Consider the following 26,974-nt stretch of genomic DNA (forward strand, 5'->3'; position numbering starts at 1 on the left):
GGTTGGGTGTCCGGAGGTGACGGAGCTCTGGGATGTGAGTGCCGGAGGTGACGGAGCTCTGGGATGTGAGTGACGGAGGTGACGGAGCTCTGGGATGTGAGCGATGGAGCTCTGGAATGTGAGCGATGGAGGTGACAGAGCTCCGGGATGTGAGTGACGGAGGTGACGGAGCTCTGGGATGTGAGCGCTGGAGGTGACGGAGCTCTGGGATGTGAGTGCTGGAGATGACAGAGCTCTGGGATGTGAGCGATGGAGCTCTGGAATGTGAGCGATGGAGGTGACGGAGCTCCGGGATGTGAGTGACGGAGGTGACGGAGTTCTGGGATGTGAGCGATGGAGGTGACGGAGTTCTGGGATGTGAGCGATGGAGGTGACGGAGTTCTGGGATGTGAGCGATGAAGGTGACGGAGTTCTGGGATGTGAGCGATGAAGGTGATGGAGCTCTGGGATGTGAGCGATGGAGCTCTGGGATGTGAGCGATGGAGCTCTGGGATGTGAGCGATGGAGGTGACGGAGCTCTGGGATGTGAGCGATGGAGGTGACGGAGCTCTGGGATGTGAGCGCTGGAGGTGACGGAGCTCTGGGATGTGAGCGATGGAGGTGACGGAGTTCTGGGATGTGAGCGATGGAGGTGACGGAGCTCTGGGATGTGAGCGCTGGAGGTGACGGAGCTCTGGGATGTGAGCGATGGAGGTGACAGAGTTCTGGGATGTGAGTGACGGAGGTGACAGAGCTCTGGGATGTGAGTGACGGAGGTGACGGAGCTCTGGGATGAGTGCCTGGGGGTCCCGGGTGAGGTGAAGGGTCCCAGCTCGCACCCCCCGGCACAGCCCCTTGCCCCGTGCCCGCTGCCACTCCGTACTCCGGGATGCGGCGGTGTCTGAGCCGCGGGGCCGAGCAGGCGGCTGATCCGCTCCAAGCCTCTTTCCAACAGCTTTAAAATAGCAGCCGCTTATCAGCGACCACGAGCTGACACGGGGCTGACACCGGGGCCCCCGGAATCAGCACCAGTCCCTGCAGTCGGGTCCTGCCTGGCGTCCCTTCCCCACGGATCCCACCGATGGGCACAGCTCCCTGTGCACGGGCACCTCCCGCTGCCATTGCTTGCTGTCCCCATGTCCCAAAGCCGTCCTAGGGGACAGGACCCAAAACAGCAACTGCAGGAAGGGAGGGCCAGGACAGAGGGTCACCAAGGGGGACAAGCCGGCCTGGGGGGTTGTCCCCAGGGTCAGCGGTGGGAGCGAGGGTCGGCTCCGCAGCACAACGAGAGCTGCCGCAGGACTCGCTGCTTCAGGCGGATCCTCCTGGAGAGCTTGAGCGAGAGGCTTGTCTCGTTCTCGTGGGCCTTCAGCTTGGCATAGTAATCGGAAAACTTGTTGTAGAGGATGGAGATGGGCATTCCGTTCAGGATGATGCCGAAGGAGATGCAGCCGAACGCCACAATCCTGCCAACCACCGTCTCGGGCACGATGTCTCCGTAGCCCACGGTGGAGAGGCTGACCTGGGAGAGGACGGAGATACCCTCATGGATAGGATCAGCCATTCAGGAATTCTGATCCCTGCTCCTCTAAACACCGGGTTTTGCTAAGAGACACTTCCTCAGGGGGAGGCTAATGAGAAGCAGGCAGCTGGTGGTGGCGGAGGGCGATTAGAATAGCAGAAATGACTGAGAGGATCATTTTGTTCACGAATCAAAAGCCCCTCGGTAACCCCTGCCTCTCAGGTGCTTTAGTTGTTGGTCAGCTCAGAGCTAATCCCAGGTTTATTATAGCACTTGGCTCAGCAGAGCTGCTGGCTCTGGTGGTGCTAGCGGACGAGGGACATCCCAGGGCTCTGGCAGCCCCAGGGTTCCTGTCCTCACCAGCAGCCTGCTCGGCTCTGGGGTCTCCTTCCAGGCCTAGGTTGGAGCAAAGTGTCCCCGTATTTGCCCGGTTCAGTCCAAGCATCCATCCCTAGGGAATGTGCACCGTGCCGTGGCCACCAGGTGATCAGGCGCCATGGGTGTCCCCAGCATCCTGCCCCCACGCCTGGTTTAGAGCATCTGACCTCACTCCCACTCTCCGATTTCCTCCCTTCAAGCAGGTTCTGGGCTTCCCGCTGAACCGGAGCCAGAGGGAAAACTGGGCCCGTTTCTACCTCCCGGCCTCCCTGGCAGGTCCCCGCTCCTTACCGCTGCCCACCACCACGCGTAGGGGATGCTGGTGAAGTTGGTGCCCGGGACGTCGTGCTCCGCGGAGTGCATGAGAGCGGAGAAGGTGAAGATGCCCATGGCGATGAAGAGGAAGAGGCAGCAAACCTGCTGGTAACACTGGCGCATGGTGAAGCCGAAGGCCCGGAGGCCGGTGGAGTGACGCGCCAGCTTGAGGATGCGGAAAATCCTCATGAGCTTGATGAGCTTGAGGACTTTCCCCAGCTTGCCCACGTTCTCCATCTTGTGCAGTTCCTCGTGGTAAAGCGTGTCCGCTTCATCCAGGTTCTCAAAGAGAATCTGGATATAGAAAGGCAGGATGGCCACTAAGTCTACAGCGTTAAATGCTGCCCGCAAAAACTTCTGGAAGTTGGAGGAGGAGATGAGCCGCATGAGATACTCGGAAGTGAAGAAAATGGCACAGACCATCTCTACCTGTTCCATCCACTTCTTCCCAATCTTGTGCTTCATCTCCTCTACTGTGCTCAAAGTCATGCCCACGATGGAGATGAGCACGAAGAAGCTTGACATGACGGCAATGATCTTGGCTGGGATGGAGGAATAAGGATTTTCAATGAGGTCCCAGATTTTCTTCCGGAAATTCCCCAGGCATTTCCCTTCAAAGTGCTCTGCCGCGTCCAAGGGCTCCAGTTCCGCCTCCAGCTCCTTCTGTATTTTCAGGTACTCACTGAGCTCATCTTGCTTTTCCTCCAGGAGGATCCGGCAGCAGCGCTGGGAGTATTTCAGATGGAGACCCCAGTACTCGATTTCCTCCACAAAGTGACTGGGACAAACCTCGTCCCTTATCCACAGGACCCCGCTGCGGTAGAAGTGGAAGACGTAGTGGAAAATGGAAGGATCTCGGTCGAAGAAGTACTCGTTCCTCTGCACCGAGTAGTCATCGCAGAGCTTCAGCTTCTTCATCGGGTCTGTGTAGACGGCAAGCTTCCCGATCCTGGTGATGGGATAGCGGGCAGCTACCTTGCAAGCAATCTGGAATGATTTTCCTCCAACGTTTATGTTGAGGAAATACTTGTTCCTTAGGACGGGGGTTCCGCTCTGCTGCTGGTCGCAGTCCGCCACGTTGTGCATGGAGCTCCACGGCTTCACGAGGCTGTCCTGCGCGAACGGGATGTGGAGCTCCTCTTCCTCGGGGCTGCGGAGGAGGCCCCGGGGAGCCCCGATCTTCAGATTGGGGGACAGGCTTGCGCGCCGCCTCCCCGGCTGCCTCATGGTGCCGGCCCCGCCGCAGCAGCGACTTCTCTCACAGCAATTTTGGCTTCACAGGTCCCTTGTCCCCAGCCATGTGTGACAAGGGCAAGTGCTTGCATCTCCCACGAGCAGTGAAGAGTCACTGCTAAGGGACACTGCCCGTGTCCCGGTGCCACGTGGCACCTGCCGGCTTCCCAAAGCTGATTGCTGATCGGATTGGGCTTTGCATTGTAGGAGTTGGAAGAAGCTAAGTGTCCGCTCCTTAAGACAATAATGGGATTGAAGCCCTAACACTTTATATAAGGGGCTATTTCCAGCTCTGTGCTTCTCTTTTTCCTCATTCTGTTCTTCGCTGTTTGCATTTGTCACATACTACCCTATTTCCAAACAAGGCATCCCCTATAGCAAGCTGAAGGAGAGCATGGGCCTGTTTAACCCCTGAAGGCCTCTTTTGCCAAGGACATGCAGAGCTTGTATCTGCTTTAACCTTAACGTTTAACCTTTATTTCTGTGAAATGAATTAAGTAAATGCACAGGCCCAGAGCACAAGATTGATACCACGCTGAAAAGCGACGCAATCCCCACTCTAATGGAAGTGCCTGAGCCTGAGGGTTTAGGACAACAAAAATGCTTCTGGCTGGGCCCCATGGGCTGGACGGAGGGAAGTTACTGTCACAAACAAACACTGTCACAGACTGTCACAAACGCGGCTGCAAGTTTTGGCCATGGTTGCAGTGGCAGAGGTTCCTGCTCCCAAATCCAGGTCCCAGCCATGTGCACGAAGGAAAGGACTCAGCCTAACAGAGTCCCAGGCTCAACTCAGCTCAAGCTAAGAGGATGATCTGGGACAGCTCGTGACAGCTGAGCTCTGCCACGCACCCGGCAGCGCCGGGCAGCCCCATCCCACTGGGATTTCTGGGATTTGCTGCCCCACTCTTTCCTGGTGCTCTCAGACTGGTGACCAGCACTTCCCCCTCATAGTTCTTGCCCTTAAGGCACCAAATTCAGCAGCACTTGTCCATCTTTTGTGCATTTAGTGAACACTTGTGCAACACCAGCACCCAAGAGGCACTAGTGAAAGCAAGTAACCTCTGTAATTCAAATAAAACAAACAAAATGGGGGTATCGCGGCTTTAAGTATATTTATTAGTCACGTATGAGCAAAACCAGGATAAATTCAATACCTTTAGCGTCACGGCAGCTATCCCCAGTGGGGGTTTCCACATTAAGGTGCCACTTCTTAATGAGCTGTGCATCCAGCACCATTCAGTTCTCACAAATACGGCTGGTCTTTTGAAATCTCCCACTTCTTGAGTGGTGGCCCTGGTGTCACTGGCTTTTTTTCTGCTGTTGTCACCGCAGACCCTGAACTGGGAAAGAGGAAGAAAAAGAGACTCAAGTAGCTTTTAAGAGCAGTCAATAAAGAACTCTCCAATTTCATCAGAATGGGTTTTATTAGTGTGGGGAAGCTTAGGTAAGTCAACAGTCGAGCAATTTTTGTATTTATTCAAGAGGAAATACAGAATGGAAGTGTCAGGTCAGTGTTTTACTCCATGATCTGCGGAATACGACGTTAGTTTCTGGAAGAGCTGTGTGTTTTTAAGGCAGTTCAGCCCTGCTCAGGGCGCAGCAGCGGACGAGGCCAGACCTACCTGGCAGGCTGTGCCCCAGCAGGAAGGGTTTTCTGTGCCGAAACGATGATGACGGGGGGAAAAGCCTCCCTGCGCCCGTCACGGGTGCAGTAGTAGTTGTCTGCCAGTCTGTGGCTGGGACCCAACGGGAGCCGAGGCGGCGGCTGGGATCTGGATAGCAAAAGTTTCACAATTTCAGCGTGTTGTGGTAAATAAGGGCCCGTGTCGACGAGGGTCTGGAGGGGAGCATCGCTGCGCACTGCCCTGCCTGCAGCTGTAGAGGTTTTAAGGACAGTTGAAGGTGCCTGAGACAAATGCAACCCTGTTACAAGCACAGGCAGGGGCAGAGCAGCCCCCTTTGCCCGGGGCTCTGTGACAAGTGTCCCCTCGAGCCCAGGAGGTCACAGCCGCTCTCCAGAGAGCAGAAACATGAAACCCTGAAGGAAAAGGGGGTAGGAAACGGCGCGGGAGCAGCAGGTAGGGAGCAGCGCTGAGCTCCGGCCTCACGGCCAGGCCAGGGAGCAGCCGCCACCACCTTTTACCTCTTGGAGATCTCGGTGTAGCGCAGCGCCAGCTTGGCCTGGAGGTCGCGCTGCAAGGCAAGGCGAGAGCGGCTCAGCGCGGGGTTGCCCTCCCCTCCCCGGGGAGGGCGGCAGATCCCGGGGCCGCCTTGGCCCCTGGGGCCGCCCTTACCCCCGCTAGGAAGTTGCGCAGCCGCTGGATGAGGCGAGTGGCCGTCGCCATCTTGGCTTCTCCCCCAAGGGCGCGCGCCGGCCGGGGGCGGAGGAGGGGGGGGGGGGCGCAAATCTCGCGAGAGCCGCGGGGCTATAAAAGGGCGCGCGGGGGTGCGCGGCCCTCCCTTCGCTCCGCGCGCCGCCATGGACACCAGCCGCGTGCAGCCCATCAAGCTGGCCAGGGTGAGGCGGCCGCCGCGCCGGGGGCTGCCGGGGGGACCCGCGGCCGCCTCGCCGCGCTCACACGTGTCTTGTGCCCGCAGGTGACCAAGGTGCTGGGCCGGACCGGCTCGCAGGGGCAGTGCACGCAGGTGAGCGGGGCCGGGCCCGGGGTGTCGCCGCGCGCTGACGCGGTGTCGCCGCGCGCTGACGCGCTGTCTCCTCCCCAGGTGCGCGTGGAGTTCATGGACGACACGAGCCGCTCCATCATCCGCAACGTGAAGGGGCCCGTGCGCGAGGGCGACGTCCTGACGCTGCTCGAGTCGGAGCGCGAGGCCCGGCGGCTGCGCTAGGCTGGCGCCGAGGGAGCCCCAGGTAGCCCCAAACGCCCCTTCTCGCTTCTGCCATTTTCAGGCACTGCAGTTGGCAGCTCCCTCATCAAAACAGTCTCTGCTGTTGCCTTTCCAGGTGGTGGAAACCTTCCTGCATTCCCTCAGAGCCGCTCGCGGACACCTGCGCTGCCAGACATGGGTCACTGAAGATGAGGATGGCGCTTTGAGTTAATACAATAAAGTGTTTTCTTTTTTTTTCCCCCCCTTTCCTGTCCTGTTTTGTCTAGGTGTCACTGGGTGCGTGAATAGCCTAGCTTGTCTCGGTGCTTATGCAGTTGCCTCTAATAATTGCTTTCAGCAGAAGGACAGAAGCCCAATCTGCTTATTACAGGGTTTGTATTTAACCTTTCTGGATAAAATGCCCTTACCTTGGTGTTACTGTGGTTTTGCATTTTTATATTCATCTGTCTTTCACAGCAAACATAACTAGCTTTATCTTGAGTACACTGACCTTAGTAATGATCTTCCTGATAGATGCTTTCCTCTCTATAACCACTGAAGTGGCACTGTTAAATGTCATGGACCTTCTTGGGATTTCACTCTTTCTCAAGCCAAGCTTTGGCTGCTTCTGTTTTTCTGTGGTCAGCAAACTACTCTGTGTCTTGCTATAAATAAAACAACTCGTAGCCTCTCCTGGCGGTCACCCCTAAATAGGGAGTGTTTTCAGCCCTTGGAGGAGCTCGTAAATCCCTGTTCTTTATTATTGACCTTCCTTTCTGATCCAACAGCGGCTGGAAATGTTTGTTGTTTCAGGCTGTTTTGAAGGTAAAGATGAGACTGAAAACTGCCGGGCACAGAGAGGAGCTGCCTCTGTATTTGTCACTGTGGCAGAACTTGTGTTTCTGCCAGTTGGATGGTGCTGGTTTGTGATCCGGTGGGACTGAGCTAGGTCCGGGGCTCTTCATCCTGCACTCTTGGCCTGGTCTCTATTGACAGAGTGTTCCTCCTCCCTGAACAGGTTTTATTTAACTAAGACATTTTACCAGTGGCCGGAGTGACTGAAATATCTTAAAAGTTGCGAATGGTGCCTCTGGAAGAGGGGCTCAAATCGCCAAACTTAGGTGGTGCTCTGGGTGACCCTGCGTGTGCAGGGGGTTGGGCTAGGTGATCCCTGGAGGTCCCGTCCAGCCTAAAGAATTCTATGATAGCGATAATTGTTTTTCTTTAAGAGCATTTATGTTTCCTCCCTTTTTGATGGCATTTGTGCTGTGCAGTCTTAGATGGATTTTGTTGTCTGGAGGCAGCCCTTGTCTAGCGAGTGGTGCTGTCCCTTGACCCATTTTTGTTTCCTTTCTTTTCCCCCTTTGAGGGGGAATCTGTGTTCTTAGGGTTCCTCTGAAGCAGGGAATTATCTGCAGGTGTAGAGAGCACCAGGCCAGTGATTGATCCAAGCAGCTGAGTCAGTGTGTGCCAGGTGAGGACCTGGCAACATCCCTGCTCCCACTCGGACCATTGCAGTGGCACCTGCTCGCAGCAAAAGCCATGCCCAGGCTGTCCCGTTGCCCCAGCATGAGCGAGACGGGAGGCTCCTGCCCACCGCTGTGTTGTAACAGTTGGAAACTTTGCTTTAAATTTTATTTGGATCATAAAAATAAACATCAGTATTAAAATAATCAGTAAACGGGTGAAACCAAAGCAGTGAATATGGATTACCTACAGAGCAGTATACTAGGGAGCCGCTGTGAGCATCCTACACTAATTTCAGCGCAAAGCTGGAACTGGCCCATGGCAAGAACAGGGTGTTGCTCAGAAGGAGTTTGTTGAGGAGCATTTTCCAGCGGTGGCAGAGAGGAAGAGGAGCCAAGGAGCAGAAATAGGGGCTGGGAGCAGAAAAAATAGCTGGAAATCCATGTTCCTTTGCAAAGGGTTGAGAGCAGAGCTGGCTTCACATGCAAAAGCCTTTCCTTGGGCAGTCCTAGTCCTCACCCCGTGTTCCCACCCGCCTTGCTGCACACACATGCTCCTACCTACGCGTCCCTTTTCACTAGGCTTGGTCTGAACTCTCATAGCTCTTTCCCACCTTTATCCCAGAGCTGTCGTCAGCCCCTCTCCTCCCCTTTGAGCAGGACAGGGGACAAAAGGGGACTTGCTGGCTCTCGTCTTCACAGTAGTTAAGAGTTTAGAATAAGCAGTGTTGACAGGGCAACCTCTCTGCCTCCGAGCAGGTCCCTGCTCCCAGTGTTTGGGCTCCCCCCCCAGCAGCCAGGTTTGCTCCTGATGAGCAAAGCAAGACACCGATTTGATGCTGAGCTGTGTTTTTCACTTAGCAATATATATTTTGTGTGTGTGAACATGTTAGGGAAAATTCAGATGTCAGCTGGGGAAGGAAATGTCAGAGAAAAAGGCAGTATTTGAGGTTGGGAATGCTTGCAGCGTGTTCTAAGGCAGCGTTAGTCAGCGCTCGTGTTCCTTCTGCGGTCAATATGCTGGGCTTTGCCTTCCAGCACTGGGCAGCAGGTCCAGGAGCCAGCCAGGTTCCTTGCAAGCTGAAAATCCAGTGTGATCTTGCACTTTTCTTCCTTAGCAAAAATGCTTAGGTTGGCTTTTTCCTCCTGGCTTTAGCTGGGAGGTTCCAGGTTCCACCTCCCATTGTAAAACCGCTGAAACTTGTAAGTTTTCAATCTCTTTTGAGGGAAGAAAAGACCAAAGCGTGTTGTGGTCAGCCCGTGGTCCTGGTCCTTTCCTGGCTGCTGTGCCGGTGCCATCCCCCTTGCAGTCCTGCTGCCACCTTTGCTCTCTCTGTCTTTGGGAGTTCTAGTGGCTTTCAGAGGGCTCCGAGCTGGCACAGGGATTGTGACTGGATGATGGGGGACCAGGAGGGGACAGGGCTGGCTTCAGCTCGCTGCCTGTCCTCCCCCAAGCTCACTTGTCATTTGTCCTCTGTCGCTTTGCAGAAGGAGGTGGCCGAGTCCGGGCTGCTCCCTGCAAATTGAGTGAGCCCAAGGGGTGACGCCTGCTCTGACAGGAGAATAAAAACGTCTGCAGCCTCGGAGTGATGCAGCACGCAGGAGTGGGACATAAATTACAGCCCAGCGCTGGTGACAGCCCTCTGGGCACACAGCTGGATCTGCAGGTTGCTCTAATTGGGTTTCTTGGGGCTCCCAGGGCTCTTGGTGCTTGTCGGCGATGTCCCCTGCTGCAGAGAGAGGAGACGGTCACTCGGCATCCCTAGTGCTCCGTGGGCCAGGGCAGGGAAGCGGGGGCTCCGCGGTACTCACGGGGGGCTGCGTCTTGGCGCTGTTGAGGTGGGCGTACAAGAGCACGGCGATGTTGCTGTGCCCGGCCTCGAGCGCGATGGCCACGGCGTTGTTCCCGTCCTGGAAAGGGCAGAGGAGCGTGAAGGAGCGCGGGGCCCGAGCGGGACTAGCGTCCTCGAGCGGGACTTACGCTGTCCACGACGGAGACGTCGCAGGCGGGTTGAGCCAGGAGCAGCCTCACGGTCTCGACGCGGCCGTGCTCGCAGGCGCACATGAGCGCCGTGGAGCCCTCCTCGTCCTGCAGGTTCACGTCGGCCCCGCACGCGAGCAGGGCTGCCACCATCTCCTGCCGCCCGTGGCTCACGGCCAGCATGAGCGCCGTCTGGCCAGCCTGCAACGCGAGGGACGCTGCCAGGCTGCTCCTATTTGCTGTGGCAGTGCCAGACCCTCTTGTCCCACTGCCCTAGGGAGCTCTGCTGCTGTCCCCACATTCCCAAAGAAGCCATGAGCATCCTGCTTGGACACCAAGCGTGGGTGCAACCAGAGAGCCCTGATGTGATGCCCTCCCCATGTCCTGGCCCTTCCAGGTTTGCAAGCCACAGTCCTGCCTTCATTGTGGAGGCAGGAGGTGACCCTGTCACCGGGAGCTGCTGGGGACAGGGAGTCAAGTCACGGTATGAGTGAACGGAGCCCCTGGCCTGCACCAACCTGGCTCGCCTTGGCGTTGACGTTGCCCATGCTGAAGAGCCTCCTGACCACGTTCATGTCCTCCTCCTGCTCAACGGCCGCGAGCGCTGCCAGCATGAGGGCCGTGTAGCCGGCTTTGTTCTGGTGGTCCACGTTGCAGACCCCTGCAAAGGATGGGCAAAGTGGGTGACTTGGGACATCAGTGATGCCTTGTGCCCTCCTCCTGCACCCCAGTCACATCCCCTGATCCCACCCAGGCATCTTGAGGGCTAATTCCCATAGGAAAGCAGGGTTGTCCAAGCTCTGCTGTGGCTTCTCGTGGGGATGCGGAGCTGCAAGGAGACCTGGAGCAACGCGAGGTCCCTGGGGAGAGGAGTAAACAGCGGAGTCGGGGCCACCCACCAGTGTCCAGGAGCAGCCGCACGATGTGGAAGTTGGAGTGGGAGACGCTGTAGTGCAGAGCCGTGTTGCCGTTGCCATCTGCCAGGTTGACCATGTTGGCCAGGAGGGCTGGCGAGATCTCGGCGAAGGCCAGGAGGTGGTTGGCGACGGTGTCGGGGACGGACGACTTCTGGCTGGACACACGGAACCACTCCTGGAGCACCAGGCTGCTGCTGGCGAGCTGCACACAGTGAGCAGGGCTGAGATGGCTCCCGGGCACGTGGCCATGTCCCTCTAGCAGCCACATTACTCTGAGTGACCCTGCCACCTCCTCCAGCCCCAGTGTCCAAGCAGGAAGAGAGGACCTCAAAACACAGCCCCTTGCTGGGATGCCCCTAGAGGACATCCCTAGTTGAGTCCATGTGGCTTTTGGGCTACTGGGGGGCTGTTCAGACCATAGAACTGCTTCTCTGGCAGAAGGTTGTGCGCTTCAAGCTCTGGCTGGAGGCCACCAGACTTGGACCTCAAGCTGGAGCAGAGAACAGGGCCATGGTCTGGAGGCGGAGCGCACTTGGTCAAACTTTTCTGGAGGAGCTCTGGGGAGACCAAGCCCCAGCTGTGCCCATCAGCCGGGAGCATCAGCCTGTTTCCTCAGGGAGCTTCCAGGACCCAGGAGACTAATGGGTCAAGCTGTCCCCCCCCCGGCACCCCAACTCACCACCTCTTTGCTCTTGGTGGCGCCAGGGTGGCCCAGGTGGCTCTTGACGATGAGACAGGCCTCCCGCATCCTGGGGCTCAGCTCGAACCTGGGGACGTGGACAAGGGGGACAACCCTAGTCTGGGGCCCGTGCGCATCCGCGTGGGGCTGCAGGGTCTCCTCACCCCACCGAAACAGCCCTGGCAAGGAGCACCCTGTGTCCCCCCCATCCCGGCTGCTTTTCCATCTCTGCAAACACATCCTGGGCTCAAACACTTCCCACCGGAGCAGAAGCTGCTCCGTGTTCCTGCCCAGAGGGGCTGGGAGGAGCTGCTCTCCTGTCCCTGCTCGGGCAAGAGAGGGCCTGGCTGAAGAACTGAGCCTTATATGGCCCTGCTCGGAGGAGATTTGCCCATTTTTAGGTCGATTTTTTTCCGCCTTTTGTTGGAAAATGCCACGGAATTTATTTTTCAATCCAAATTATCTCCCCCAACAAAAAGGCAGCTGTTGCCTCAGCTCTGTGTTCTCCTTAGGAGCTCTAAAGCACAAGGATTTTTCTTTTCTTTTTTCCTTTTCTTTCTTTCTGACAAACAGTTTCTGCGGGAGGCCGATGTGTTTTTCCCAGCGTTCCCACCAAAACATGGTGGAATCTCTCCGCAGGGAGCCCAAACCTGCAGCCAGAGCCCTCCCCACGGCAGCCCCATCCTGCACTTACTTCTCCTTCACCTCAATGGGCTCCGTCCCGGCCGCGCCGTCGTCCCCAGCCATGGTCCCCGTGTCCGGGCCGCCCGGCTCGCTCTCGCCTCCCTCATCCGAGGTGTCCGTGTCTGCCCGCACGTCGCTGTCGGAGCTGTCGGCCGAAGCCTTCTCGGAGGAGCTGTCTCCTACCTCTTCCTCCTCCTCCTCCTCCTCGCTGGACGTGCTCTCGTACCTGTGTGCGGGAGGAGAGGGGCAGTGCGGGGAGGCCACGGGCGGCCGCCCGCCCCGCTTTGCTCTACGGCACCTACTCGCCGTTGAGCACCCCCACGAACTGCAGGCTCTTCTTGCTGCCTTCGGCCTCGCTCCTGCTCATGCCGTCCCGCTTCTTCATGATGGACTTCAGGGCGCCTGGAGGGACATGGAGGTGCCGGTGGGGCGAGCTCGGCCACCGGCGCTGAGGCCCGGTGCTCCTCGTGACGGGCAGCGCCGCCGTCGCGTTACCCTCCCCGATGCCAACTCACCGGCCACCGCGCTGGGTGCTGCTCTGCCATCCACCACGGGGTCCTCATGTCCCAGCTCTGCTGTGACCAGGCAGGCGTCCTCCTTCCTTGGGGACCTCTCTTCTCCCCCGAGGTCGGCCTGGGCGCCCTTCTCCTCCCACGACACCGGCATGTCGGGCCCCACGGCCGCGTCCTTCCCTTCGGGGCGGCAGCCGACGCCGACGGAGGCGGTGGATGGCGAACAACTCACGGAGCGCTCGAGCGTCTCCGGGCGCTCGCCGGCCGCCTTGCTCTGCGTGGCCACCGCCGCCTGCACCGTGGCGTCGGCCACGTGCGGCTTGGCCGTCACCTCCTTGTTGACGAGGCCGCGCGGCCGCCGGGCGCACACCTCCACGCGCAGCTCCTCCAGCTCCCGCGTGGCCTCGCGCAGGTGGCCCTCCATGAGGGCGATCACCTCCTTCTGGTGGCCCACCGTGTCCTGCAGCAGCGCCAGCTCCTGCTCCGCCTCGCTGCGCAGCCCCAGCGCTGACTCCAGCACCCACACGGCCGCGTCCCTGTGCTCCGGCTCGGCGCCATCCGCCCGCGGCGGGCGGCAGGAGGAGGCGCCAGCGTTCCCGGCGCGCTCCTCGGAGCCGCAGGGCCTCTGGGCGGGCCTGGCGGGCTGCGCGGAGCGGCCGCCTTTGCCGTTCCTCTCCGACGCGCAGAGCTTCTCCGTGAGCTTCCGCAGCTCCGCGATTTTGCTCGCCCGCCCCTTCGGCGGCTCCGCGTCGGCCTCCGAGCGGGGCTCCTTGGCGGGCGCCGCCGCGAGCTGCTCCAGCAGCGCCGCCTTCTCCCGCGTGAGCTCGCGGATGCGCGTCTCGAGCGCGGGGATGCTCTTCACCTGCTCCTCCAGCTCGCGGAGCTGCCGCAGCGCCGTCGCCATCTGCTCCCGCACGTGCTGCAGCTGCGCGGCCCCCGGCGCCGCGGCCGGCGTGCTGCGTCCCGAGGCGCTGGGGCTCATCCTGGCGGAGCCGGACGCCGAGGCGGCAGCCTGCGCGTCACCGGTGCCACCCGAGGGGACCCCCGCGGCCGCTCCAGGCGGGATGAAGGTCCCGCTCTCCAGCAAACGGCCCTGCTCCTCCTCCAGCCTCCTGCTCGTCTCCAGCAAGGTCTTCTCCACGCGGGGGTTTCTCAGTGCGCCCTTGCGGACGGGCGGCGGGAGCAGCCGCAGCGCCGGCAGCGGAGACGCGGGCTGGGAGGCCTGTTTGCCCGGAGGCTCCGAGGCCGCGCGGCCCTGGGGCGACAGCAGCCCCGTGGGCCTCCCCTCCTCGCTGGCCGTGGACGTGAGGGACTCGGTGGACGTCCAGCCGCTCGCGTGGCTGCTGGGGCTGCGCAGGGCGCCGGGCGCCTGCCGGGCCCCCTTGGCCCTCCGGGGCAGGGGCACCTTCTTGAGCGTTTGGCCGCTCTCGATGTCATCGACGTATTTTAGAAAATCCAGGTCCAAGAGGAAGCCGTAGGGCGTTTCTACCGAGTACGAGCTCTTCTCGCCATCGTCTTGGTCCCTGTACAAGAACGGGCCGCCGAGATCTGCAAGACAAGCACGGAGAAGCTGGGACTAACCGGGATGGGACAGTTTTCCAACTGGGTTGAGCTGGGATCTGCATCCCGTGGTGCAGCCGCGTGGTGACACAAGGGGTGGCTTGTTCCTGCCACCACGGCAGCTTCGCATCCAGCTCGAAGGCGGAGGTTTCACCTCGGTGCCATCTGGTGCTTCAAAGCACCTGCTCTACGGTGAGGAGGTTGGTCATGGGGTGAGGATGTGCGGGCAAACCCCAGTATTCAGCCCGTCGCGCTGTGGCCCTTCACTGTCCCCTGCCCAGTGACAGCCCCACCGTGTCCCCCGCGAGCCACCGCCTTTACCTGGGAGGTTCTGGTTCAGGTGTGCGGGCTGGGCCATCTTCTCTCCAGGGCCGCCACCAGCCGGGGCACCATCAACCTGAAACGAGAGGGGGTCCCGGTTCTGCAAAAGCCCCTAAATGGGACCGGTACCAACTGGCGAGCCCCATTGGAGCCCAAATCACGAGCACGGGGAGCGTCGCCGCGAGCTCCCCTCTCCCCGGCCATCAGCCAAGCCCTGGCTGCCTCGCCGCCTCCATCCCAAGCCTTCGGATCCGTGGCAGCTCCCGAGAGCCTCCCGTGCACCCGCTGCCGGGACGGGAGGGCTGGAGCGGCGCGGCCGGCTCTGCTTCCCGCGCGGGTTCTCCCGGAGCCGCCTGCGGAGCTGGGGATTGTTTGTACATTTAAGGAATGTTTCGCGGCCTGGCGGGGGCCGGCGCGGCCGCGCGGGCTCCGAGGAGGCGCCGGCAGCTCCGGGCGCGCCGAGCCGTGAGTCAGAGCCGGGGGAACGGGCGGCGAGGAGGGGGCAGCCGCTGCGGGCGCCACCTGAGCCTTTGGGGACACGATTGTGCCCGGAGAAGTTTGTGCTGGAAAAGAGAAGGGGAGCTCCGGCAAAGCCACGTCAGCGGAGGCGGGTCCCGGCGAGCTCCGTCCTCGCTCCATCAGCCACCCCGGGGGACACGGAGAGGGACCCGGCTCACTGCCGGGTGGCCTCACAGGCGGGCAGGGGGCCCAGGGATGAGGTGGCTCCATCCCCTTCCAGGTACAGCCTGAGTTTTTTGCTCTTGGGCAGCCCAGGGCAGCTCATCTCAGCCCCAGCAACACCCCGCGTGGCCGGGAGGCCTCCCGAGCGCCGGATCTGGCCCCGCTCCAGCTCGTCTCGTCCAAACTGCTGCGAATCTCTGCGCCGCGGCTCTCCCCCTGCTGCCTTCATCCCTGCGTTCCCCCAGCTCCGCAGAGACAACCGGCTCCCGGCAGGGAGCATCCCGCTCCCGTCCCGACGCCCTTGGGGCATCCCGAATTCCCAAGGAGGCTGCTGGGTCACACAGGGCCTGGCCTATCCCCTCCACTTGGCACTTGGCAGCTCCTGGTTTTCCGCAGCGAGGGCCCTCCCGGCACGGCCGCTGCATCCTCCCCATCACCTCTAAAATTAGCTCCCGCGGCCGCAGCGCTTCCATAGTAGGTGCCGAGCAGGGGGAATCTCTTCTGGTTGATAAGACCCACCGGGGAGAGGAAGAAATGCAAAGAAATGCTCAAAATAGAGCGAGGAAGCAGCAAGCTCGGAGGCAGCTGGGCTCGCTCCGGGCTGTGCTGCGTGTCCCAGGCTGCCGAGGATTTCCAGGGTGCCACGAAGGGAGCGCTGAGCCGGGAAAAGGGCTGTAAACCCGAGTGGATCTGCAGGAGCAGAGCTGGGATGGGAGCGCCGCGGCCGCGCGCCAAAGCGTGAGCTCAGCGCGCGGCGCCGGCAGATGTTCGGCTCAGACCTGCCGCAACATCTGTCTGCATCTGGGGCCGCAGCAGCGACGCTCCCCGCTCCATTCGGAGCGCAGGATCAACCCTGCGCATTTCCTTGGGGATAGCCACATCCCCTGCCTGCAGCATCCAAGCGGGTCCGGTTTTCCATCCCAGGGAAACCCTCAGTCCTGCGTTCTCCTTGTGGGAATTCCCGCTCTGGTGACAATCCGCTTCCTCGTATTTTCACACCACCCGTTTCAGGCTCGCTGGCACTGCCTGGGTACCTTGGAAGGTATTCGATCCCTCAAACCCATCCGAATGGCGATGTCCACTCGCTCTTCCGAGAGCTCCGGCAGAGCCCGCGGGCAGTGCAGCGCTTGGCTCCCGGTATTCCGGGCACCGTCAGGAAGAGGCTGACGGATGAAGCGCGTTGGCTGCAGGTCAGGGCCCAGCAGGGACAGGAAAGCTCAGGAGCCTCAATGCCCCCCCTGGAAAAGCCTCTCCAGGACAGTTTTAAGGGAAGCTGCTGGAGAAGGGAGCTGCTCGAGGGGAACCAGCCGCCCGGAAAGGCTCCTCTGCCGCCTCCTCCAACCCGTCCGGTTCTGGGAAAGGGCTGACTTCCTTCTCCGCACATCGCAGCGTTCCTTCCTCCAGGTAATTAAACAGCGCCTGGGCCAGGATAAACTTCCCGTGGGGCTTCGCACACGCTGTAAATCAAATGGGAGGAAGAGGGATGGCAGCAAAGCAGGGCCACGCGGCTCCGGCGCTCATCAGGACGAGCGGGGCCGCTTCCTCCGAGGAAACAGCTCCCTTCCGCCGCAGGACCGGGAATTGTCCTGCCTGGGGCTAGGCCAGGAAAAACCACCAGGCTCCATCCCCGGCTTCCCGCGGAGATGGTGCCTTCAAACAAGCCAGGATTGTTGCTCCATCTGCGCTGTCCCTCCTGCCTTGCCCAACTCCTTGCACAAGCCCTGGCTGCTGCTCCTGAGCCCTGTGCGGGGCTGTGCCCAGCGGGAGCCTCCGAGGACGCTGCTCTCCGCTCTGGTGACCCGGGGACATGGTGCTCCCTGGCCAGCCACGTGCCCAGCTCCCAAGCCAGCAAAGAGCCTCGCTCTCTTGCCCTGCACCGTTCAGCCCTGCAGGTTTTTGGCTGAGGAGCAGCCTCGGCTTTTGCTCAGCTATGAACCAGGCAAAACTGCTCCTGCCACCAGCAAGATGCAAAACGCCAGTGGCGCCAAAGCAGCGCGGAGCCCCGTTCCCACGGCGCTCCCAGCACGAGTCACGCTCCCGATCCATGCACAATGTCCGGAAACGGCCGCCCGTCAGCGCTCGGGAATGCACAAGGAGCGACGTGGCTGGGAGCAGGGTGAGCAGAGGGGGTCCCAGGGCAGAAACCCTCTAGGCTGGGGCTGTTCCTGGCAGCTATGGGGAGATGGGGTGCAAGCTCCGAGCTCCGACTCCATCCGCAGCGTGGATCCCTGGTGTGAATCCCTGATTGTGCTGCCCAATCTGCAGGGCCTGGCCAGGCCAGGCGTTGGGGGCCACCAGGGCAAGCAGGACTCAAAGCGCCCCAGGGCAAGCAGCAAGAGGGCACGGGGCTGGGAAGGGTGTTATTGCTACAGAAATGAGTGAATCCAGCACTCGCAAAGCCCTTTCCTTCCTCCTTCCCCGGTTCCCTCAATGGGTCCCAGGTCACTACCAGCCTCCTTTGATCTCCGGGGCCTCCCTCGCCTGGATGTCCCCAAGCTGCGACGTCCCCTGCGAGGCCGCGCCGGCGAGAGGGTTAAGCAGCTGCACCTGTGTCCCCACCGCGGCCACTGCCTGCACAAAGCCACCCTTGTCCTCGGCAGGGCCCGTGCCGGCGACGCCGCTTCAAAGGGAAGAACCGCGCGCCCGCTCGGCTTGGATGCAGCTGGGATAGCCCGTGATGGAAGGAGCCGAGCGGCTGCAGGGGCTGCCATTGCCCCACGCTGTCTCCACGCTGTCCCCCGCGGACGAGGGGACGAGGCCGTGCAGGGACCTCCTGGCGGCTCCGCGAGCCCAACTGCTTTGGTTTGTGCCCTCAGCCAGCGCTCGCGGTGGGTGAAGCCAGGACAATCTCAGCTTCCTTCTGCGAAGCGGGATTTCCCTCCCGCCGGCTGCTTCTGCGGATGCAAATAACCAAAGCTTTGGGCCCAAACTGGAGCCACCCAGCTCAAGGACACTTAAAAATAAAGCAAGTGCATTGAGAGCCATGAGGAGCAGCTGGCCGGGAAGCTGCTGCCCATACGTGTCCCACCACGCTGGAGTCACGAGTTCGTGGTGCCCACACGGAGCAGGGAGCAGCTGGGGCTGCGAGGCTGGAGCTCCATCCAGGAGAACCCAAAGGCACCAGCCGGTCCCTCCTAAGGACCCGGAGCTCTGCAGGGTGGACCGGATGCCGCAAGCCTGTGGGTTTTGGGAAGCTCCCGACCTGCATTCCTCCAGCAAGGGATTAAATAGAAACCCAGATGGGAAGGGCAGGGGACAGGGGGCTCTCCCATGCCCCAGGGCACGAGGCCAAGCCCAGGTCCTGCTGCCCAACAGCTCCACATGGGAGCTCCGCAGCTGCTCCCGGCTCCGGCGTGGCCTCTCCCAGGAATGCGCCTCGGTCCAGCCAAAGGTGCTCGAACACTGCGGAGCGACCGCAGGGCTGGACGCGCTGCCGGCGCTCACGCAGCATCCACCGGAGCCAGAACACTGAGGTCACGGGGAAGAGCGTCCAGAGCAGCCTGGCCAGTGCAACTTGATTTATCTCTGGAAGGCGTTTCCGAGCGTTTCCCTCGGAGCTGCGCCGGGCGATAAGCCCTGAGCCCCAGGCTGAGGCTGTTCCAAAGCTAAAGGGAAACCACTGAGCGAGCAGGCAGCTTCCTCTGCAGCCAGCGGCCAAACCCTGCCGGGATTTGGGCTCCTTGCATGATCCCCATGCGGGACCAGCCGCCTCTGCCCTGTCCCATTGCGGTGGTGCTTTGGGATGTCCCCAATGCCCCGTGTGACAACCTGGGCCCCCCGTCACACCGGCTGGGCAGGGGTGCTCGGCTCCAGCGCCGCCGGCCGGGTGTGCCTGCACTGACGCAGCCGGCAGGAAGGGGAAAAGATCCCATGTTCCCAACAGCCTAATGCGAGGGCTGCGCTGTTATTTATGGAGCCGCTGCTGTCATCGCCCAGCAGGACGGGTGGGTGGGAAGCGGCGGGTGCTGCTGGGGCTCTTGCAGCCTGCAGAGCTCGTGTCACCCGGATAACGAGGGACACACAGAGGGTCCGCTCGCTGCTCTGGAGATCACACCGGCCACTCGCCCTGTGCCCTCCCCGGCACCCGCGAATCCCTGCGGGGCTGGTGACACCCCGTGCATGGGATTTGCAACAAGCGCCAGCAGCCAGAGATGTCCCCTGGGGCCAGGAGCGAGCCGGGAGGGAGCGTCCCACGACAGGCTGTGGGGCTCGACGGGGCCGAGCAGGGTCAGGGTGCACAGGGTGCTCGTGCGCAGTGTGACCCCCGAGCGAGCTCCCCCCGCGCACCCATGGGTGCTGCCCGCTGCAGCCCCCCGAGCCCCGCAGCACCCCGGGGTGCCCCGCAGCATTCCGCAAGCCCCAGCCCGTCGGGGGAGCTTTGCTGCCCACCCCCGCGGCTCCCGGTATCACGCCGGGGCCGTGACGGGAGCCCCGTTCCCTTTCGTCCCGTCCTCACGCCGGAATGAGGCCGGGGATGACCCGCTCCGGTCCCGGCTCCGGAGGAGCGGGAGCGGCGGGGCGGGTTCCGTGCCGCGGTCCCGTCCCGTCCCGTCCCGTCCCGTCCCGTCCCGTTCCGTTCCGTTCCATCCCGTCCCTTCCCGTCTCACCTCGGCGCTCCCGGTGTCCCGGCTCCAGCCGCTGCCCCGGGCCCCGCGCTGCTCCGCGGCGCCGGGCAGCGCTGCCCGCCGCAGCCCCGGGCCGAGGGCGGGCGGCGGGGCCGGGCCAGGGCCGGGCCGGGCCGGGCCGGGCAGGGCAGCGCCCCCCGGGCCCGATTCGGAGCCGCCCCCGGCCGGCACCGCCCCCGGCCGCTCGCTCCGGCTTCGGGGGGGCCCCTCGCACCCTTGTGCCGGTGCCGCAAAGAAGGGGGATGTCCCCTCTGGTCCCCCCCTGCTACCCCTGCTACGGTCACCGAGGGCATGGGGTGTCCCCCGGCACCCCCAGCTGCGGGGAGGGAATGTCCCTTGGAAAGGGGACCCCCGAATGGGGGGGTGTTCCCTGCCATGACCACCTGAGGTCAGGGGGCTCCTCTGCCCTGCTCATCTTGGGGACGGGAGTGTCCTTTGTCCCAGCGTCCCCAGGAGGGGCAGCCCCCTACCCCAGTCACACCAGGTGTGACGTGTCCCTTGGCCTGCTGTCCCTTGGGGTGCCACCCTCCAGGTGCCACTGTCCCCAGGTGCAAGCAGAGGTGGCTCCTTCAGCACTGAATCTCTCAGTAACGATTTTGTTTCTTTTCCTTTTAGCTTCAGAGGGATCAATCCCCGTATTCCCTATGGGGCAGCGGGTCCCTCCGCCGGGCCCTGCTCTGCAGCCGCTGCTCATGGTGGGAGCACAAGCAACACAACGGGCTTCCCGGCAGCTCCATCCATAGGATTGGCATCCGGACACTCGCACCTCCATAGCCCTGACGGATTGACCTTCACGTAAAGCCCCGTGAGCCATTTACACGTTCAGCCTCTGAGACATCCTGTGCTAATGAACTGCATGATTTCATCCCTCGTTCTTTACCCAAAGCAAGTCTAGAAGAGCTCAGCTCTTGTTGATTCAGTGACTGCTTGGCAGAGAAAGCTATTGCTGATTTGTTTTATTGTATTTTTTCTTTTTGGGGCTGAATGTCGCATTTTCATGGCGCTTTTGCTCTAAGCCTGCCTGGTTCAGGTGGCTCTGCAGTGCGGTGGGGAAATACCAGACTTCCTCTGCCCGGGGCCCCCGCTGCGCCGGGCGAGGACCATCCCACACCAGGATGTCCTTGTTTCCTGCCGGCAAGTTCAGGAGGTGGCAGGAAGCCACTTTCCTCTCTTGGTCTCTCTGTTTAGATCCTTCTTCCCCAGCACGTTGCAGCAGGACAGAGCGGAGAGCCCCAGAATAGCACGGCAGGAGCCTCCCTTGATCACCCCATGTCCCCTGCCACCTGCACCCGTGCCAGGGTCACCCCCCTATATCACCCACCGCCCCTTCGTGATATCAGGTGGATCATGGCTGCAGTTTGGCCCAAATCCCTGTCACTTTGGTGACATTCGCAGCCTTGCCACCACTGTGCGCAGGTCTCCACCCCATCGGTCCCCATCCCCAGGCCTACAGCGAGTGTCTCTGCTCCTGGGGACGCAGGTGGGACCAGCTGCAGGGTGTCCTTGTCCCTCTGTCCCCTCCCGCGGGTCCCCTCTGATGTAGCTGCTGCAGGTGGCACTTCCCGGGCAGGCGGCACGTTGGGAAGGAGCTTTTATCTCGTTCCATGCACTGGGCTCGGCACCTGGGGGCCGTGGGACCAGGGGGGCCGGGCGGCTCTTTCTGTGGCTGCGCTTCCAGCCCGGCCTTATCAGGGCGGCTGCGGGATTTGCACGGCCCAGGATTTACATTGGCTGGATTCCAGCGCCGATGGACCCGCTCCGTCTGCCGGCAGCTTCCGCGGCCCTAAACGCTCCCCAACGGTCCTCAGGATCTTCCCAGACCTGGGAATTCCCCGTCTGGGTGCTCGGTGCAGCCGTTGGGTTCACCCAGTTCAGGCTGCTTGTGAGGGAGCCGTAGCCAGAGCAAGGATGACTGCGGAATGCGCCAGCTCCAGAACTTTGCTGGAGCTCCGCAGCCTTCAGCGCCCAGCCAAGTCCTTAAGGAAAAGGGAACAAGAGCCATAAGACACAGGATGTCCCTTCCTGGTGATTCTTGGCCACTGCCACCATCTCAATGTGCCCATTGACAGCGGGAGCGTCACCGCCCGCCGCTCGCTCCGTCGCCCTCTCATCCCGGTTCCGCCTCCCCTCCGGAGCCGAGCCGAGGTTCGGAGCCTGCGGCGTCCGATTCGCCTTGACATTTCGGACAAAGACGGGAAAGGCCGTGCGTGTCCCGGCACACAGAGGCCCCTTCTCCACGCGGCGCCCCGGAGCGGGCAGCGCCCCGGCCGCTGGGGACCTGGGTCAGGGAGCGGCAGCGGGAGCTTCCCGACGGGAACAGCTCTCCCATTGAATCCCGGCAGAAGGCCTCTCTGTGCGGCGCCTGGCAAGGGCACGGCTGTTCCCGGTGCACAATCGCTCCATTCAGGCCGTGCGGGGCCCACGGTTTGGAGTTTCCCTGCGGTGGCAGCAGGGCCCCGCATCCCCGCTCCCGGAGGGGCAGGCTGGTCCCATGGGATGAGGACAGGGCGGGAGGCAGGGGGGGGACACCCATGGCAGTGGCAGCAGCCGGGAGCTGCCAGGCAGAGCACCCATGGGTGGCACCCTGAGCTCTGGGGCGACTCTGCCAGCCCAAATCTGTAAACCAGGATGGGTTGGATGTTAATCCGGCTGCAGGAGGAACGGGAAGGCCGGATCCAGGAGAGGGGGGGAGGAAGAGCCCCACAGAGGACAGTGGGTCGGGATCCAGGGGTGTCCCCCGAGGAGACGGAGCCCCCACAGCCCCTGGAAACCCCCGGATTCCCCGGAGCCCCCCGGAGCCCCCGGCCGCGGCGCGAGGAGCCGCCCCAGGGACGCGGCTCCGTTCCCGGGAACAGCGGCCGCCGCGGCCGGGAGAGGGCGGTGGCGGCCCGGGAAGCGCCGGGAGCGGCGAGGAGGGAGCGGGACGAGCGCTGGGATGGGCGAGAGGGGTGGAACGGGCGCTGGGATGGATGAGCAGGGTGGGTGCCAAGGACGGGGACTGCGGGGCAGAGCAGGATGGTGCCAGGATGGGAGTTGGGGATGGATGAGCAGGGTGGGTGCTGGGATGGGAGTTGGGGCTGGATGAGCAGGGTGGGTGCCAGGATGGGAGTTGGGGATGGATGAGCAGGATGGGTGCTGGGATGGGAGTTGGGGATGGATGAGCAGGATGGTGCCAGGATGGGAGTTGGGGATGGATGAGCAGGGTGGGTGCCAGGATGGGAGTTGGGGATGGATGAGCAGGATGGTGCCAGGATGGGAGTTGGGGATGGATGAGCAGGGTGGGTGCTGGGATGGGAGTTGGGGATGGATGAGCAGGATGGGTGCCGGGATGGGAGTTGGGGATGGATGAGCAGGGTGGGTGCTGGGATGGGAGTTGGGGATGGATGAGCAGGATGGGTGCCGGGATGGGAGTTGGGGATGGATGAGCAGGATGGGTGCCGGGATGGGAGTTGGGGATGGATGAGCAGGATGGTGCCAGGATGGGAGTTGGGGATGGATGAGCAGGGTGGGTGCCGGGATGGGAGTTGGGGATGGATGAGCAGGGTGGGTGCCGGGATGGGAGTTGGGGATGGGTGCTGGGATGGGTGCTGGCGTGGAGGATCAAGGTGGGTGCCACGGTGGGTGCTGGGGCACTTGAGCAGGGTGGTTGCTGGCTATGGGTGCCCACATTTCCCACATAACGTTTGCAGGTGTTGCTTGAGTGGGAGGACGAGTTTTCCACACCAGGTTTCACCAGGGAATCCTTGGAGATGATCAGCCCTGGGAGCCCCTTGGATGAGGCCCAGCGCTGGAGGGGAGGGCTGGGGACAGGGACACGCACCAGGCCTCGGGGAAAGAAAACCCTGCGTGCTCGAGCGCAGGCACAGGGGCCACCTGCCATCAATCATTTAACACCATTAATTTTTAATGTGCAAAAAGAAAAAAATCTCGGGAAGCGAAGGGCCCAGCTCGGAGCAGTGCTGATGATTAATTCAGAGCATGACGCAGGAGCAAGGCGAGCGATGGGCACTGGTGGGTCCCCCAACCTGGGATGCCCCAGAGCAAGCACAGATGAGAGGGACCCACCACGGAGCCAGGAGAGAGGCTGGGATGGAGCAGGGAAGCTCGGAATGGAGCTGGTGTCAGGGAGAGCAGTGACAATAAACAGAGCAGCTGGGGGTAACGAGCAATGAAATGAGCAGAGGGAGCAGGGACCCATCCAGCCACAGGGACATGCAGGATGGCAGACGGTCCTGCCAGGTCCCATCAAGTTTCGGGATGCTTCCAATTCCTGACGGAGCCTCCCCAGGCTCAACAGGGAGACTTGATTGGATCTGGGCTAAAGGGACTGTCCTGTCCAAGTGGTGGCCCTGAGGAAGCCTGCAGAGCAGCTGAGGGGATCTTCATGTCCCCAGATTGCAGGGGCAGCTCCACAGGACGTGCGCTGATGGAAGGGCTCCGCTCCGGGAAGGGGGCTGTAAATAATTGAGGGAAACAGCGAGGTGGAAGTGAATGTGTGGAGGGTTTGGGGCTCCCCGGCAGGACGTGGAGATGAAAGGAGTGGCCTTGCTACAATATTCATAAAGCTCTAAGGCAGAAGTGCCTGGAAGACAGCGCATTGCGTGAGCCGCTCTCCTCCGGAGACCCTGCGCGGCTGCGGAAGGATGTGCTGCGATCCCGGGATCCGGGTCATTGCAGCCCCTGGGATCCGGCTCATTGCAGACCCTGGGATCTGCGTCATTGCAGCCCCCGGGATCCGGGTCATTGCAGCCCCTGGGATCCAGGTCATTGCAGCCCTCGGGATCTGGATCATTGCAGCCCCCGGGATCCAGGTCATTGCAGCCCCCGGGATCCAGGTCATTGCAGCCCCTGGGATCTGGATAATTGCAGCCCCTGGGATCCGGCTCATTGCAGCCCTTGGGATCTGGATCATTGCAGCCCCCGGGATCCAGGTCATTGCAGCCCCTGGGATCTGGATCATTGCAGCCCCCGGGATCCAGGTCATTGCAGCCCCTGGGATCCGGTTCATTGCAGCCCCTGGGATCTGGATAATTGCAGCCCTCGGGATCCGGCTCATTGCAGCCCCTGGGATCTGGATCATTGCAGCCCCCGGGATCCAGCTCATTGCAGCCCCTGGAATTCGGGTGATTGTAGCCCCCTTGATCCAGATTATTGCCACCCCAGGTAGCACACAGAGATCGTGAGGGCATTTCTGGGCAGATCTAGCTTCTTTTTAACATTCTCCACTTTGGACTTTCCATTAGTGGAATGCAAAAAATGGGCACTTTCCACCTCCAGCATGTCCCCAGGTGCTTGTAGCCAGTGCTAGTCTCGTGCTGGGTAGGAAAAGTGCCCGGCTCCCGAATATCCCAGGGAAGCTCTGCCAAACCTCCCACTGGTCAACCCAGCCTGGGAAGATCCCTTGGCAAGTCCCTACACAGGAAGCAGGTTCCGTGCCTCTGGAATTGCTCCTAGCACCCCCGCTGACCCCTGCAGTTTGCAAACCATGAGCAGCTGGGATCTCCAGCCCCCTTTTCCCCCCATATGCTCCCCATTTTGGGGTGGAATGCCCAGCAGAACCAGGGGCAGCTGAAGCATCGTGTGGAAAGAGAACCCTCTGCACCTTTGTCCCTCCTGCGGGCAGAGGAGGAGGAGGGCTCTGAACCGCAGACCTTCATCCCGTCCGATGGGACGTCTGGCCCGTGTCGCTGTGCCCGCCGGCCTGCCTGTCCCTCCTCTTCCTCCTCCTGCCCGCGCTCGTTCGCTGCAGCAGCCGCCGTCTCACCAGGCCCCTGGTACCCGTCGCGGTGCAGAAGTCCCATCCCGTTGCTCGGCCTTTGCTTCGGTTACAAAACCCGCAGGAAAGGGGCTTCGTGCAACCTTCACCCTCGCGTGCAAGCCTGGCCTTGGGGACTGCTCACTGCAGGAGCAGCTTTGCAATATGATTTTTTTTTTTAAATTTTATTTATTTATTATTTTTGTCTCCCCAGGTTGCCTTGCTCTGTCGCCATGGTTACTAACGGGGTCAGGCTGCTAACGAGGTTTTTGTTACCCTCCTCCCACGGTGAGAGGGCTCCGGGCAGGGGCTGCACAGCTGGGGCTGCCACCACCTCTCCCATCTGTCCCTGAGCCCCCAGGGGCCTGGAGCTACCTGGGGACAGTGGCAGGGCCACCTAGGGGACGAGGACACGCTGGGTTTGCAGCACCACGAGCGGATTCCTGGAGCAAGGGGGCTGCTCAGCTCTGGATGGGGGTCCCTGCAGGGAGGGAAGCTGGGGGTCGGGCTGCGAAAGCTGCTTAAAGGATTGGTTTTCTTAATCCCCATTAGAAATTAATGGCCAAATCCCTGGAGTGGTGGCAAATCCCTCTGCTGAACTTCGTTTTTCTTAAAACCAAACAGAAAAGAACAAAAGCGGCGAGCAGGCTGGGCTGGAGCTGGTGCCCAGAGCTGCCCAGCGGTGGGATCAGTCTCAGTTTCCCCTTGGACATCGACACCTACTCAAGCAGGTTGAGTATTTGGAGGCTTTTGGAGGGGAGAGAAGCATCTGGGCAGGCGGTGTGGCCAGGGGAGCAGATGGCATCACCAAGAGCTTGATTTGGTCCTTGTGGATGGATGAGGTGGGGGAACGAGGGCCACGCTGGATCCACGGCATCTCCCGAGCATCACCCAGGGCCTCCCGGACCAAAATCCCAGCTACTATCCCGCTGCTGCCGCTCGGGATCCACCTTTGCATCCTCCTGGCGCCTTGTCCCAGGTTTGTGAACCAGGGACCTCCGCTAACCCCCTTGGACCAGGGACAAATCTCACCCCTGTAGCATTTCTTTTGGGGATTTTTGAAGTCTTTTGCAAAAGAAGGTTTTAAAGTACCAGCTCCGGAGGCTCAGAGCGGCACGGCCCAAAACCACGGTAAATGTTTCCAATTCCCACGTAAAAGGGAAAGAAACCGAATGGTTTTGCTTTCTGGCAGATTTAGGCAAGGTTTCCTCACCACCCTAAGAGCCTCCCCTCACGTACAGACCAGGAGGAATTTCTAAACAGGAAATCATCTGGATTTGGCAAATTTAACAAATGCCAAAGGGGTTTTCAGACCTGAGGCTCCTGGGACACATGGGCCCCGACTTCAGAGCGAGCTGGGTGGCACCAGAGCACGTCCCTTTCGCCCTGCACTGGGTCCTTCCCGCAGCCCATCCCCGCGTCTTGGCAGCTCCGAGTGTTGCTCCAATTTCCGTGCACAGCTGCTAATTGCAATGAGCAGCAGCCGAGCAGGGGGAGTGAAACTCAGGTTAATTAATCCAGGCAGGAGCAAACAGGA

The 26,974-nt window shown here is 61.3% G+C and overlaps 4 protein-coding genes across 4 annotated transcripts; 1 reads left to right on the plus strand and 3 right to left on the minus strand.

The window, feature by feature from the left end:
• Positions 1–1,228: 1,228 nt before the first annotated feature.
• LOC104569115 (potassium voltage-gated channel subfamily V member 2-like) lies at positions 1,229–3,421 on the minus strand. Its single transcript, XM_010216072.2, has 2 exons — positions 2,171–3,421; positions 1,229–1,501 (listed from the first exon to the last, which is right to left on the minus strand). The coding sequence occupies exons 1-2, from the start codon at positions 3,419–3,421 to the stop codon at positions 1,229–1,231; spliced, it is 1,524 nt and encodes a 507-aa protein (XP_010214374.2).
• A 1,225-nt stretch (positions 3,422–4,646) lies between these two features.
• Positions 4,647–5,799, minus strand: NDUFA7 (NADH:ubiquinone oxidoreductase subunit A7). Its single transcript, XM_010216074.2, has 4 exons — positions 5,725–5,799; positions 5,574–5,623; positions 5,053–5,202; positions 4,647–4,770 (listed from the first exon to the last, which is right to left on the minus strand). Exons 1-4 carry the CDS (start codon positions 5,773–5,775, stop codon positions 4,674–4,676), a joined length of 348 nt encoding a protein of 115 aa, XP_010214376.2. The 5' UTR covers positions 5,776–5,799; the 3' UTR covers positions 4,647–4,673.
• Positions 5,800–5,899: 100 nt separating this feature from the next.
• Positions 5,900–6,309, plus strand: RPS28 (ribosomal protein S28). The gene is made up of 3 exons (XM_088527179.1): positions 5,900–5,948; positions 6,029–6,076; positions 6,155–6,309. Exons 1-3 carry the CDS (start codon positions 5,910–5,912, stop codon positions 6,275–6,277), a joined length of 210 nt encoding a protein of 69 aa, XP_088383305.1. The 5' UTR covers positions 5,900–5,909; the 3' UTR covers positions 6,278–6,309.
• A 3,071-nt stretch (positions 6,310–9,380) lies between these two features.
• Positions 9,381–14,707, minus strand: KANK3 (KN motif and ankyrin repeat domains 3). Its single transcript, XM_088527071.1, has 10 exons — positions 14,377–14,707; positions 12,499–14,043; positions 12,286–12,385; positions 11,994–12,209; positions 11,300–11,387; positions 10,603–10,822; positions 10,222–10,364; positions 9,704–9,904; positions 9,535–9,633; positions 9,381–9,452 (listed from the first exon to the last, which is right to left on the minus strand). Exons 1-10 carry the CDS (start codon positions 14,411–14,413, stop codon positions 9,396–9,398), a joined length of 2,706 nt encoding a protein of 901 aa, XP_088383197.1. The 5' UTR covers positions 14,414–14,707; the 3' UTR covers positions 9,381–9,395.
• Between the last annotated feature and the right edge of the window lie 12,267 nt (positions 14,708–26,974).

The sequence above is a fragment of the Tinamus guttatus genome, unplaced genomic scaffold (genome assembly GCF_059628265.1).
Source record: "Tinamus guttatus ecotype Peru unplaced genomic scaffold, ASM5962826v1 Tinamus_guttatus_pri_ptg000261l, whole genome shotgun sequence".
In the NCBI taxonomy this organism is placed as follows: Eukaryota; Metazoa; Chordata; class Aves; order Tinamiformes; family Tinamidae; genus Tinamus; species Tinamus guttatus.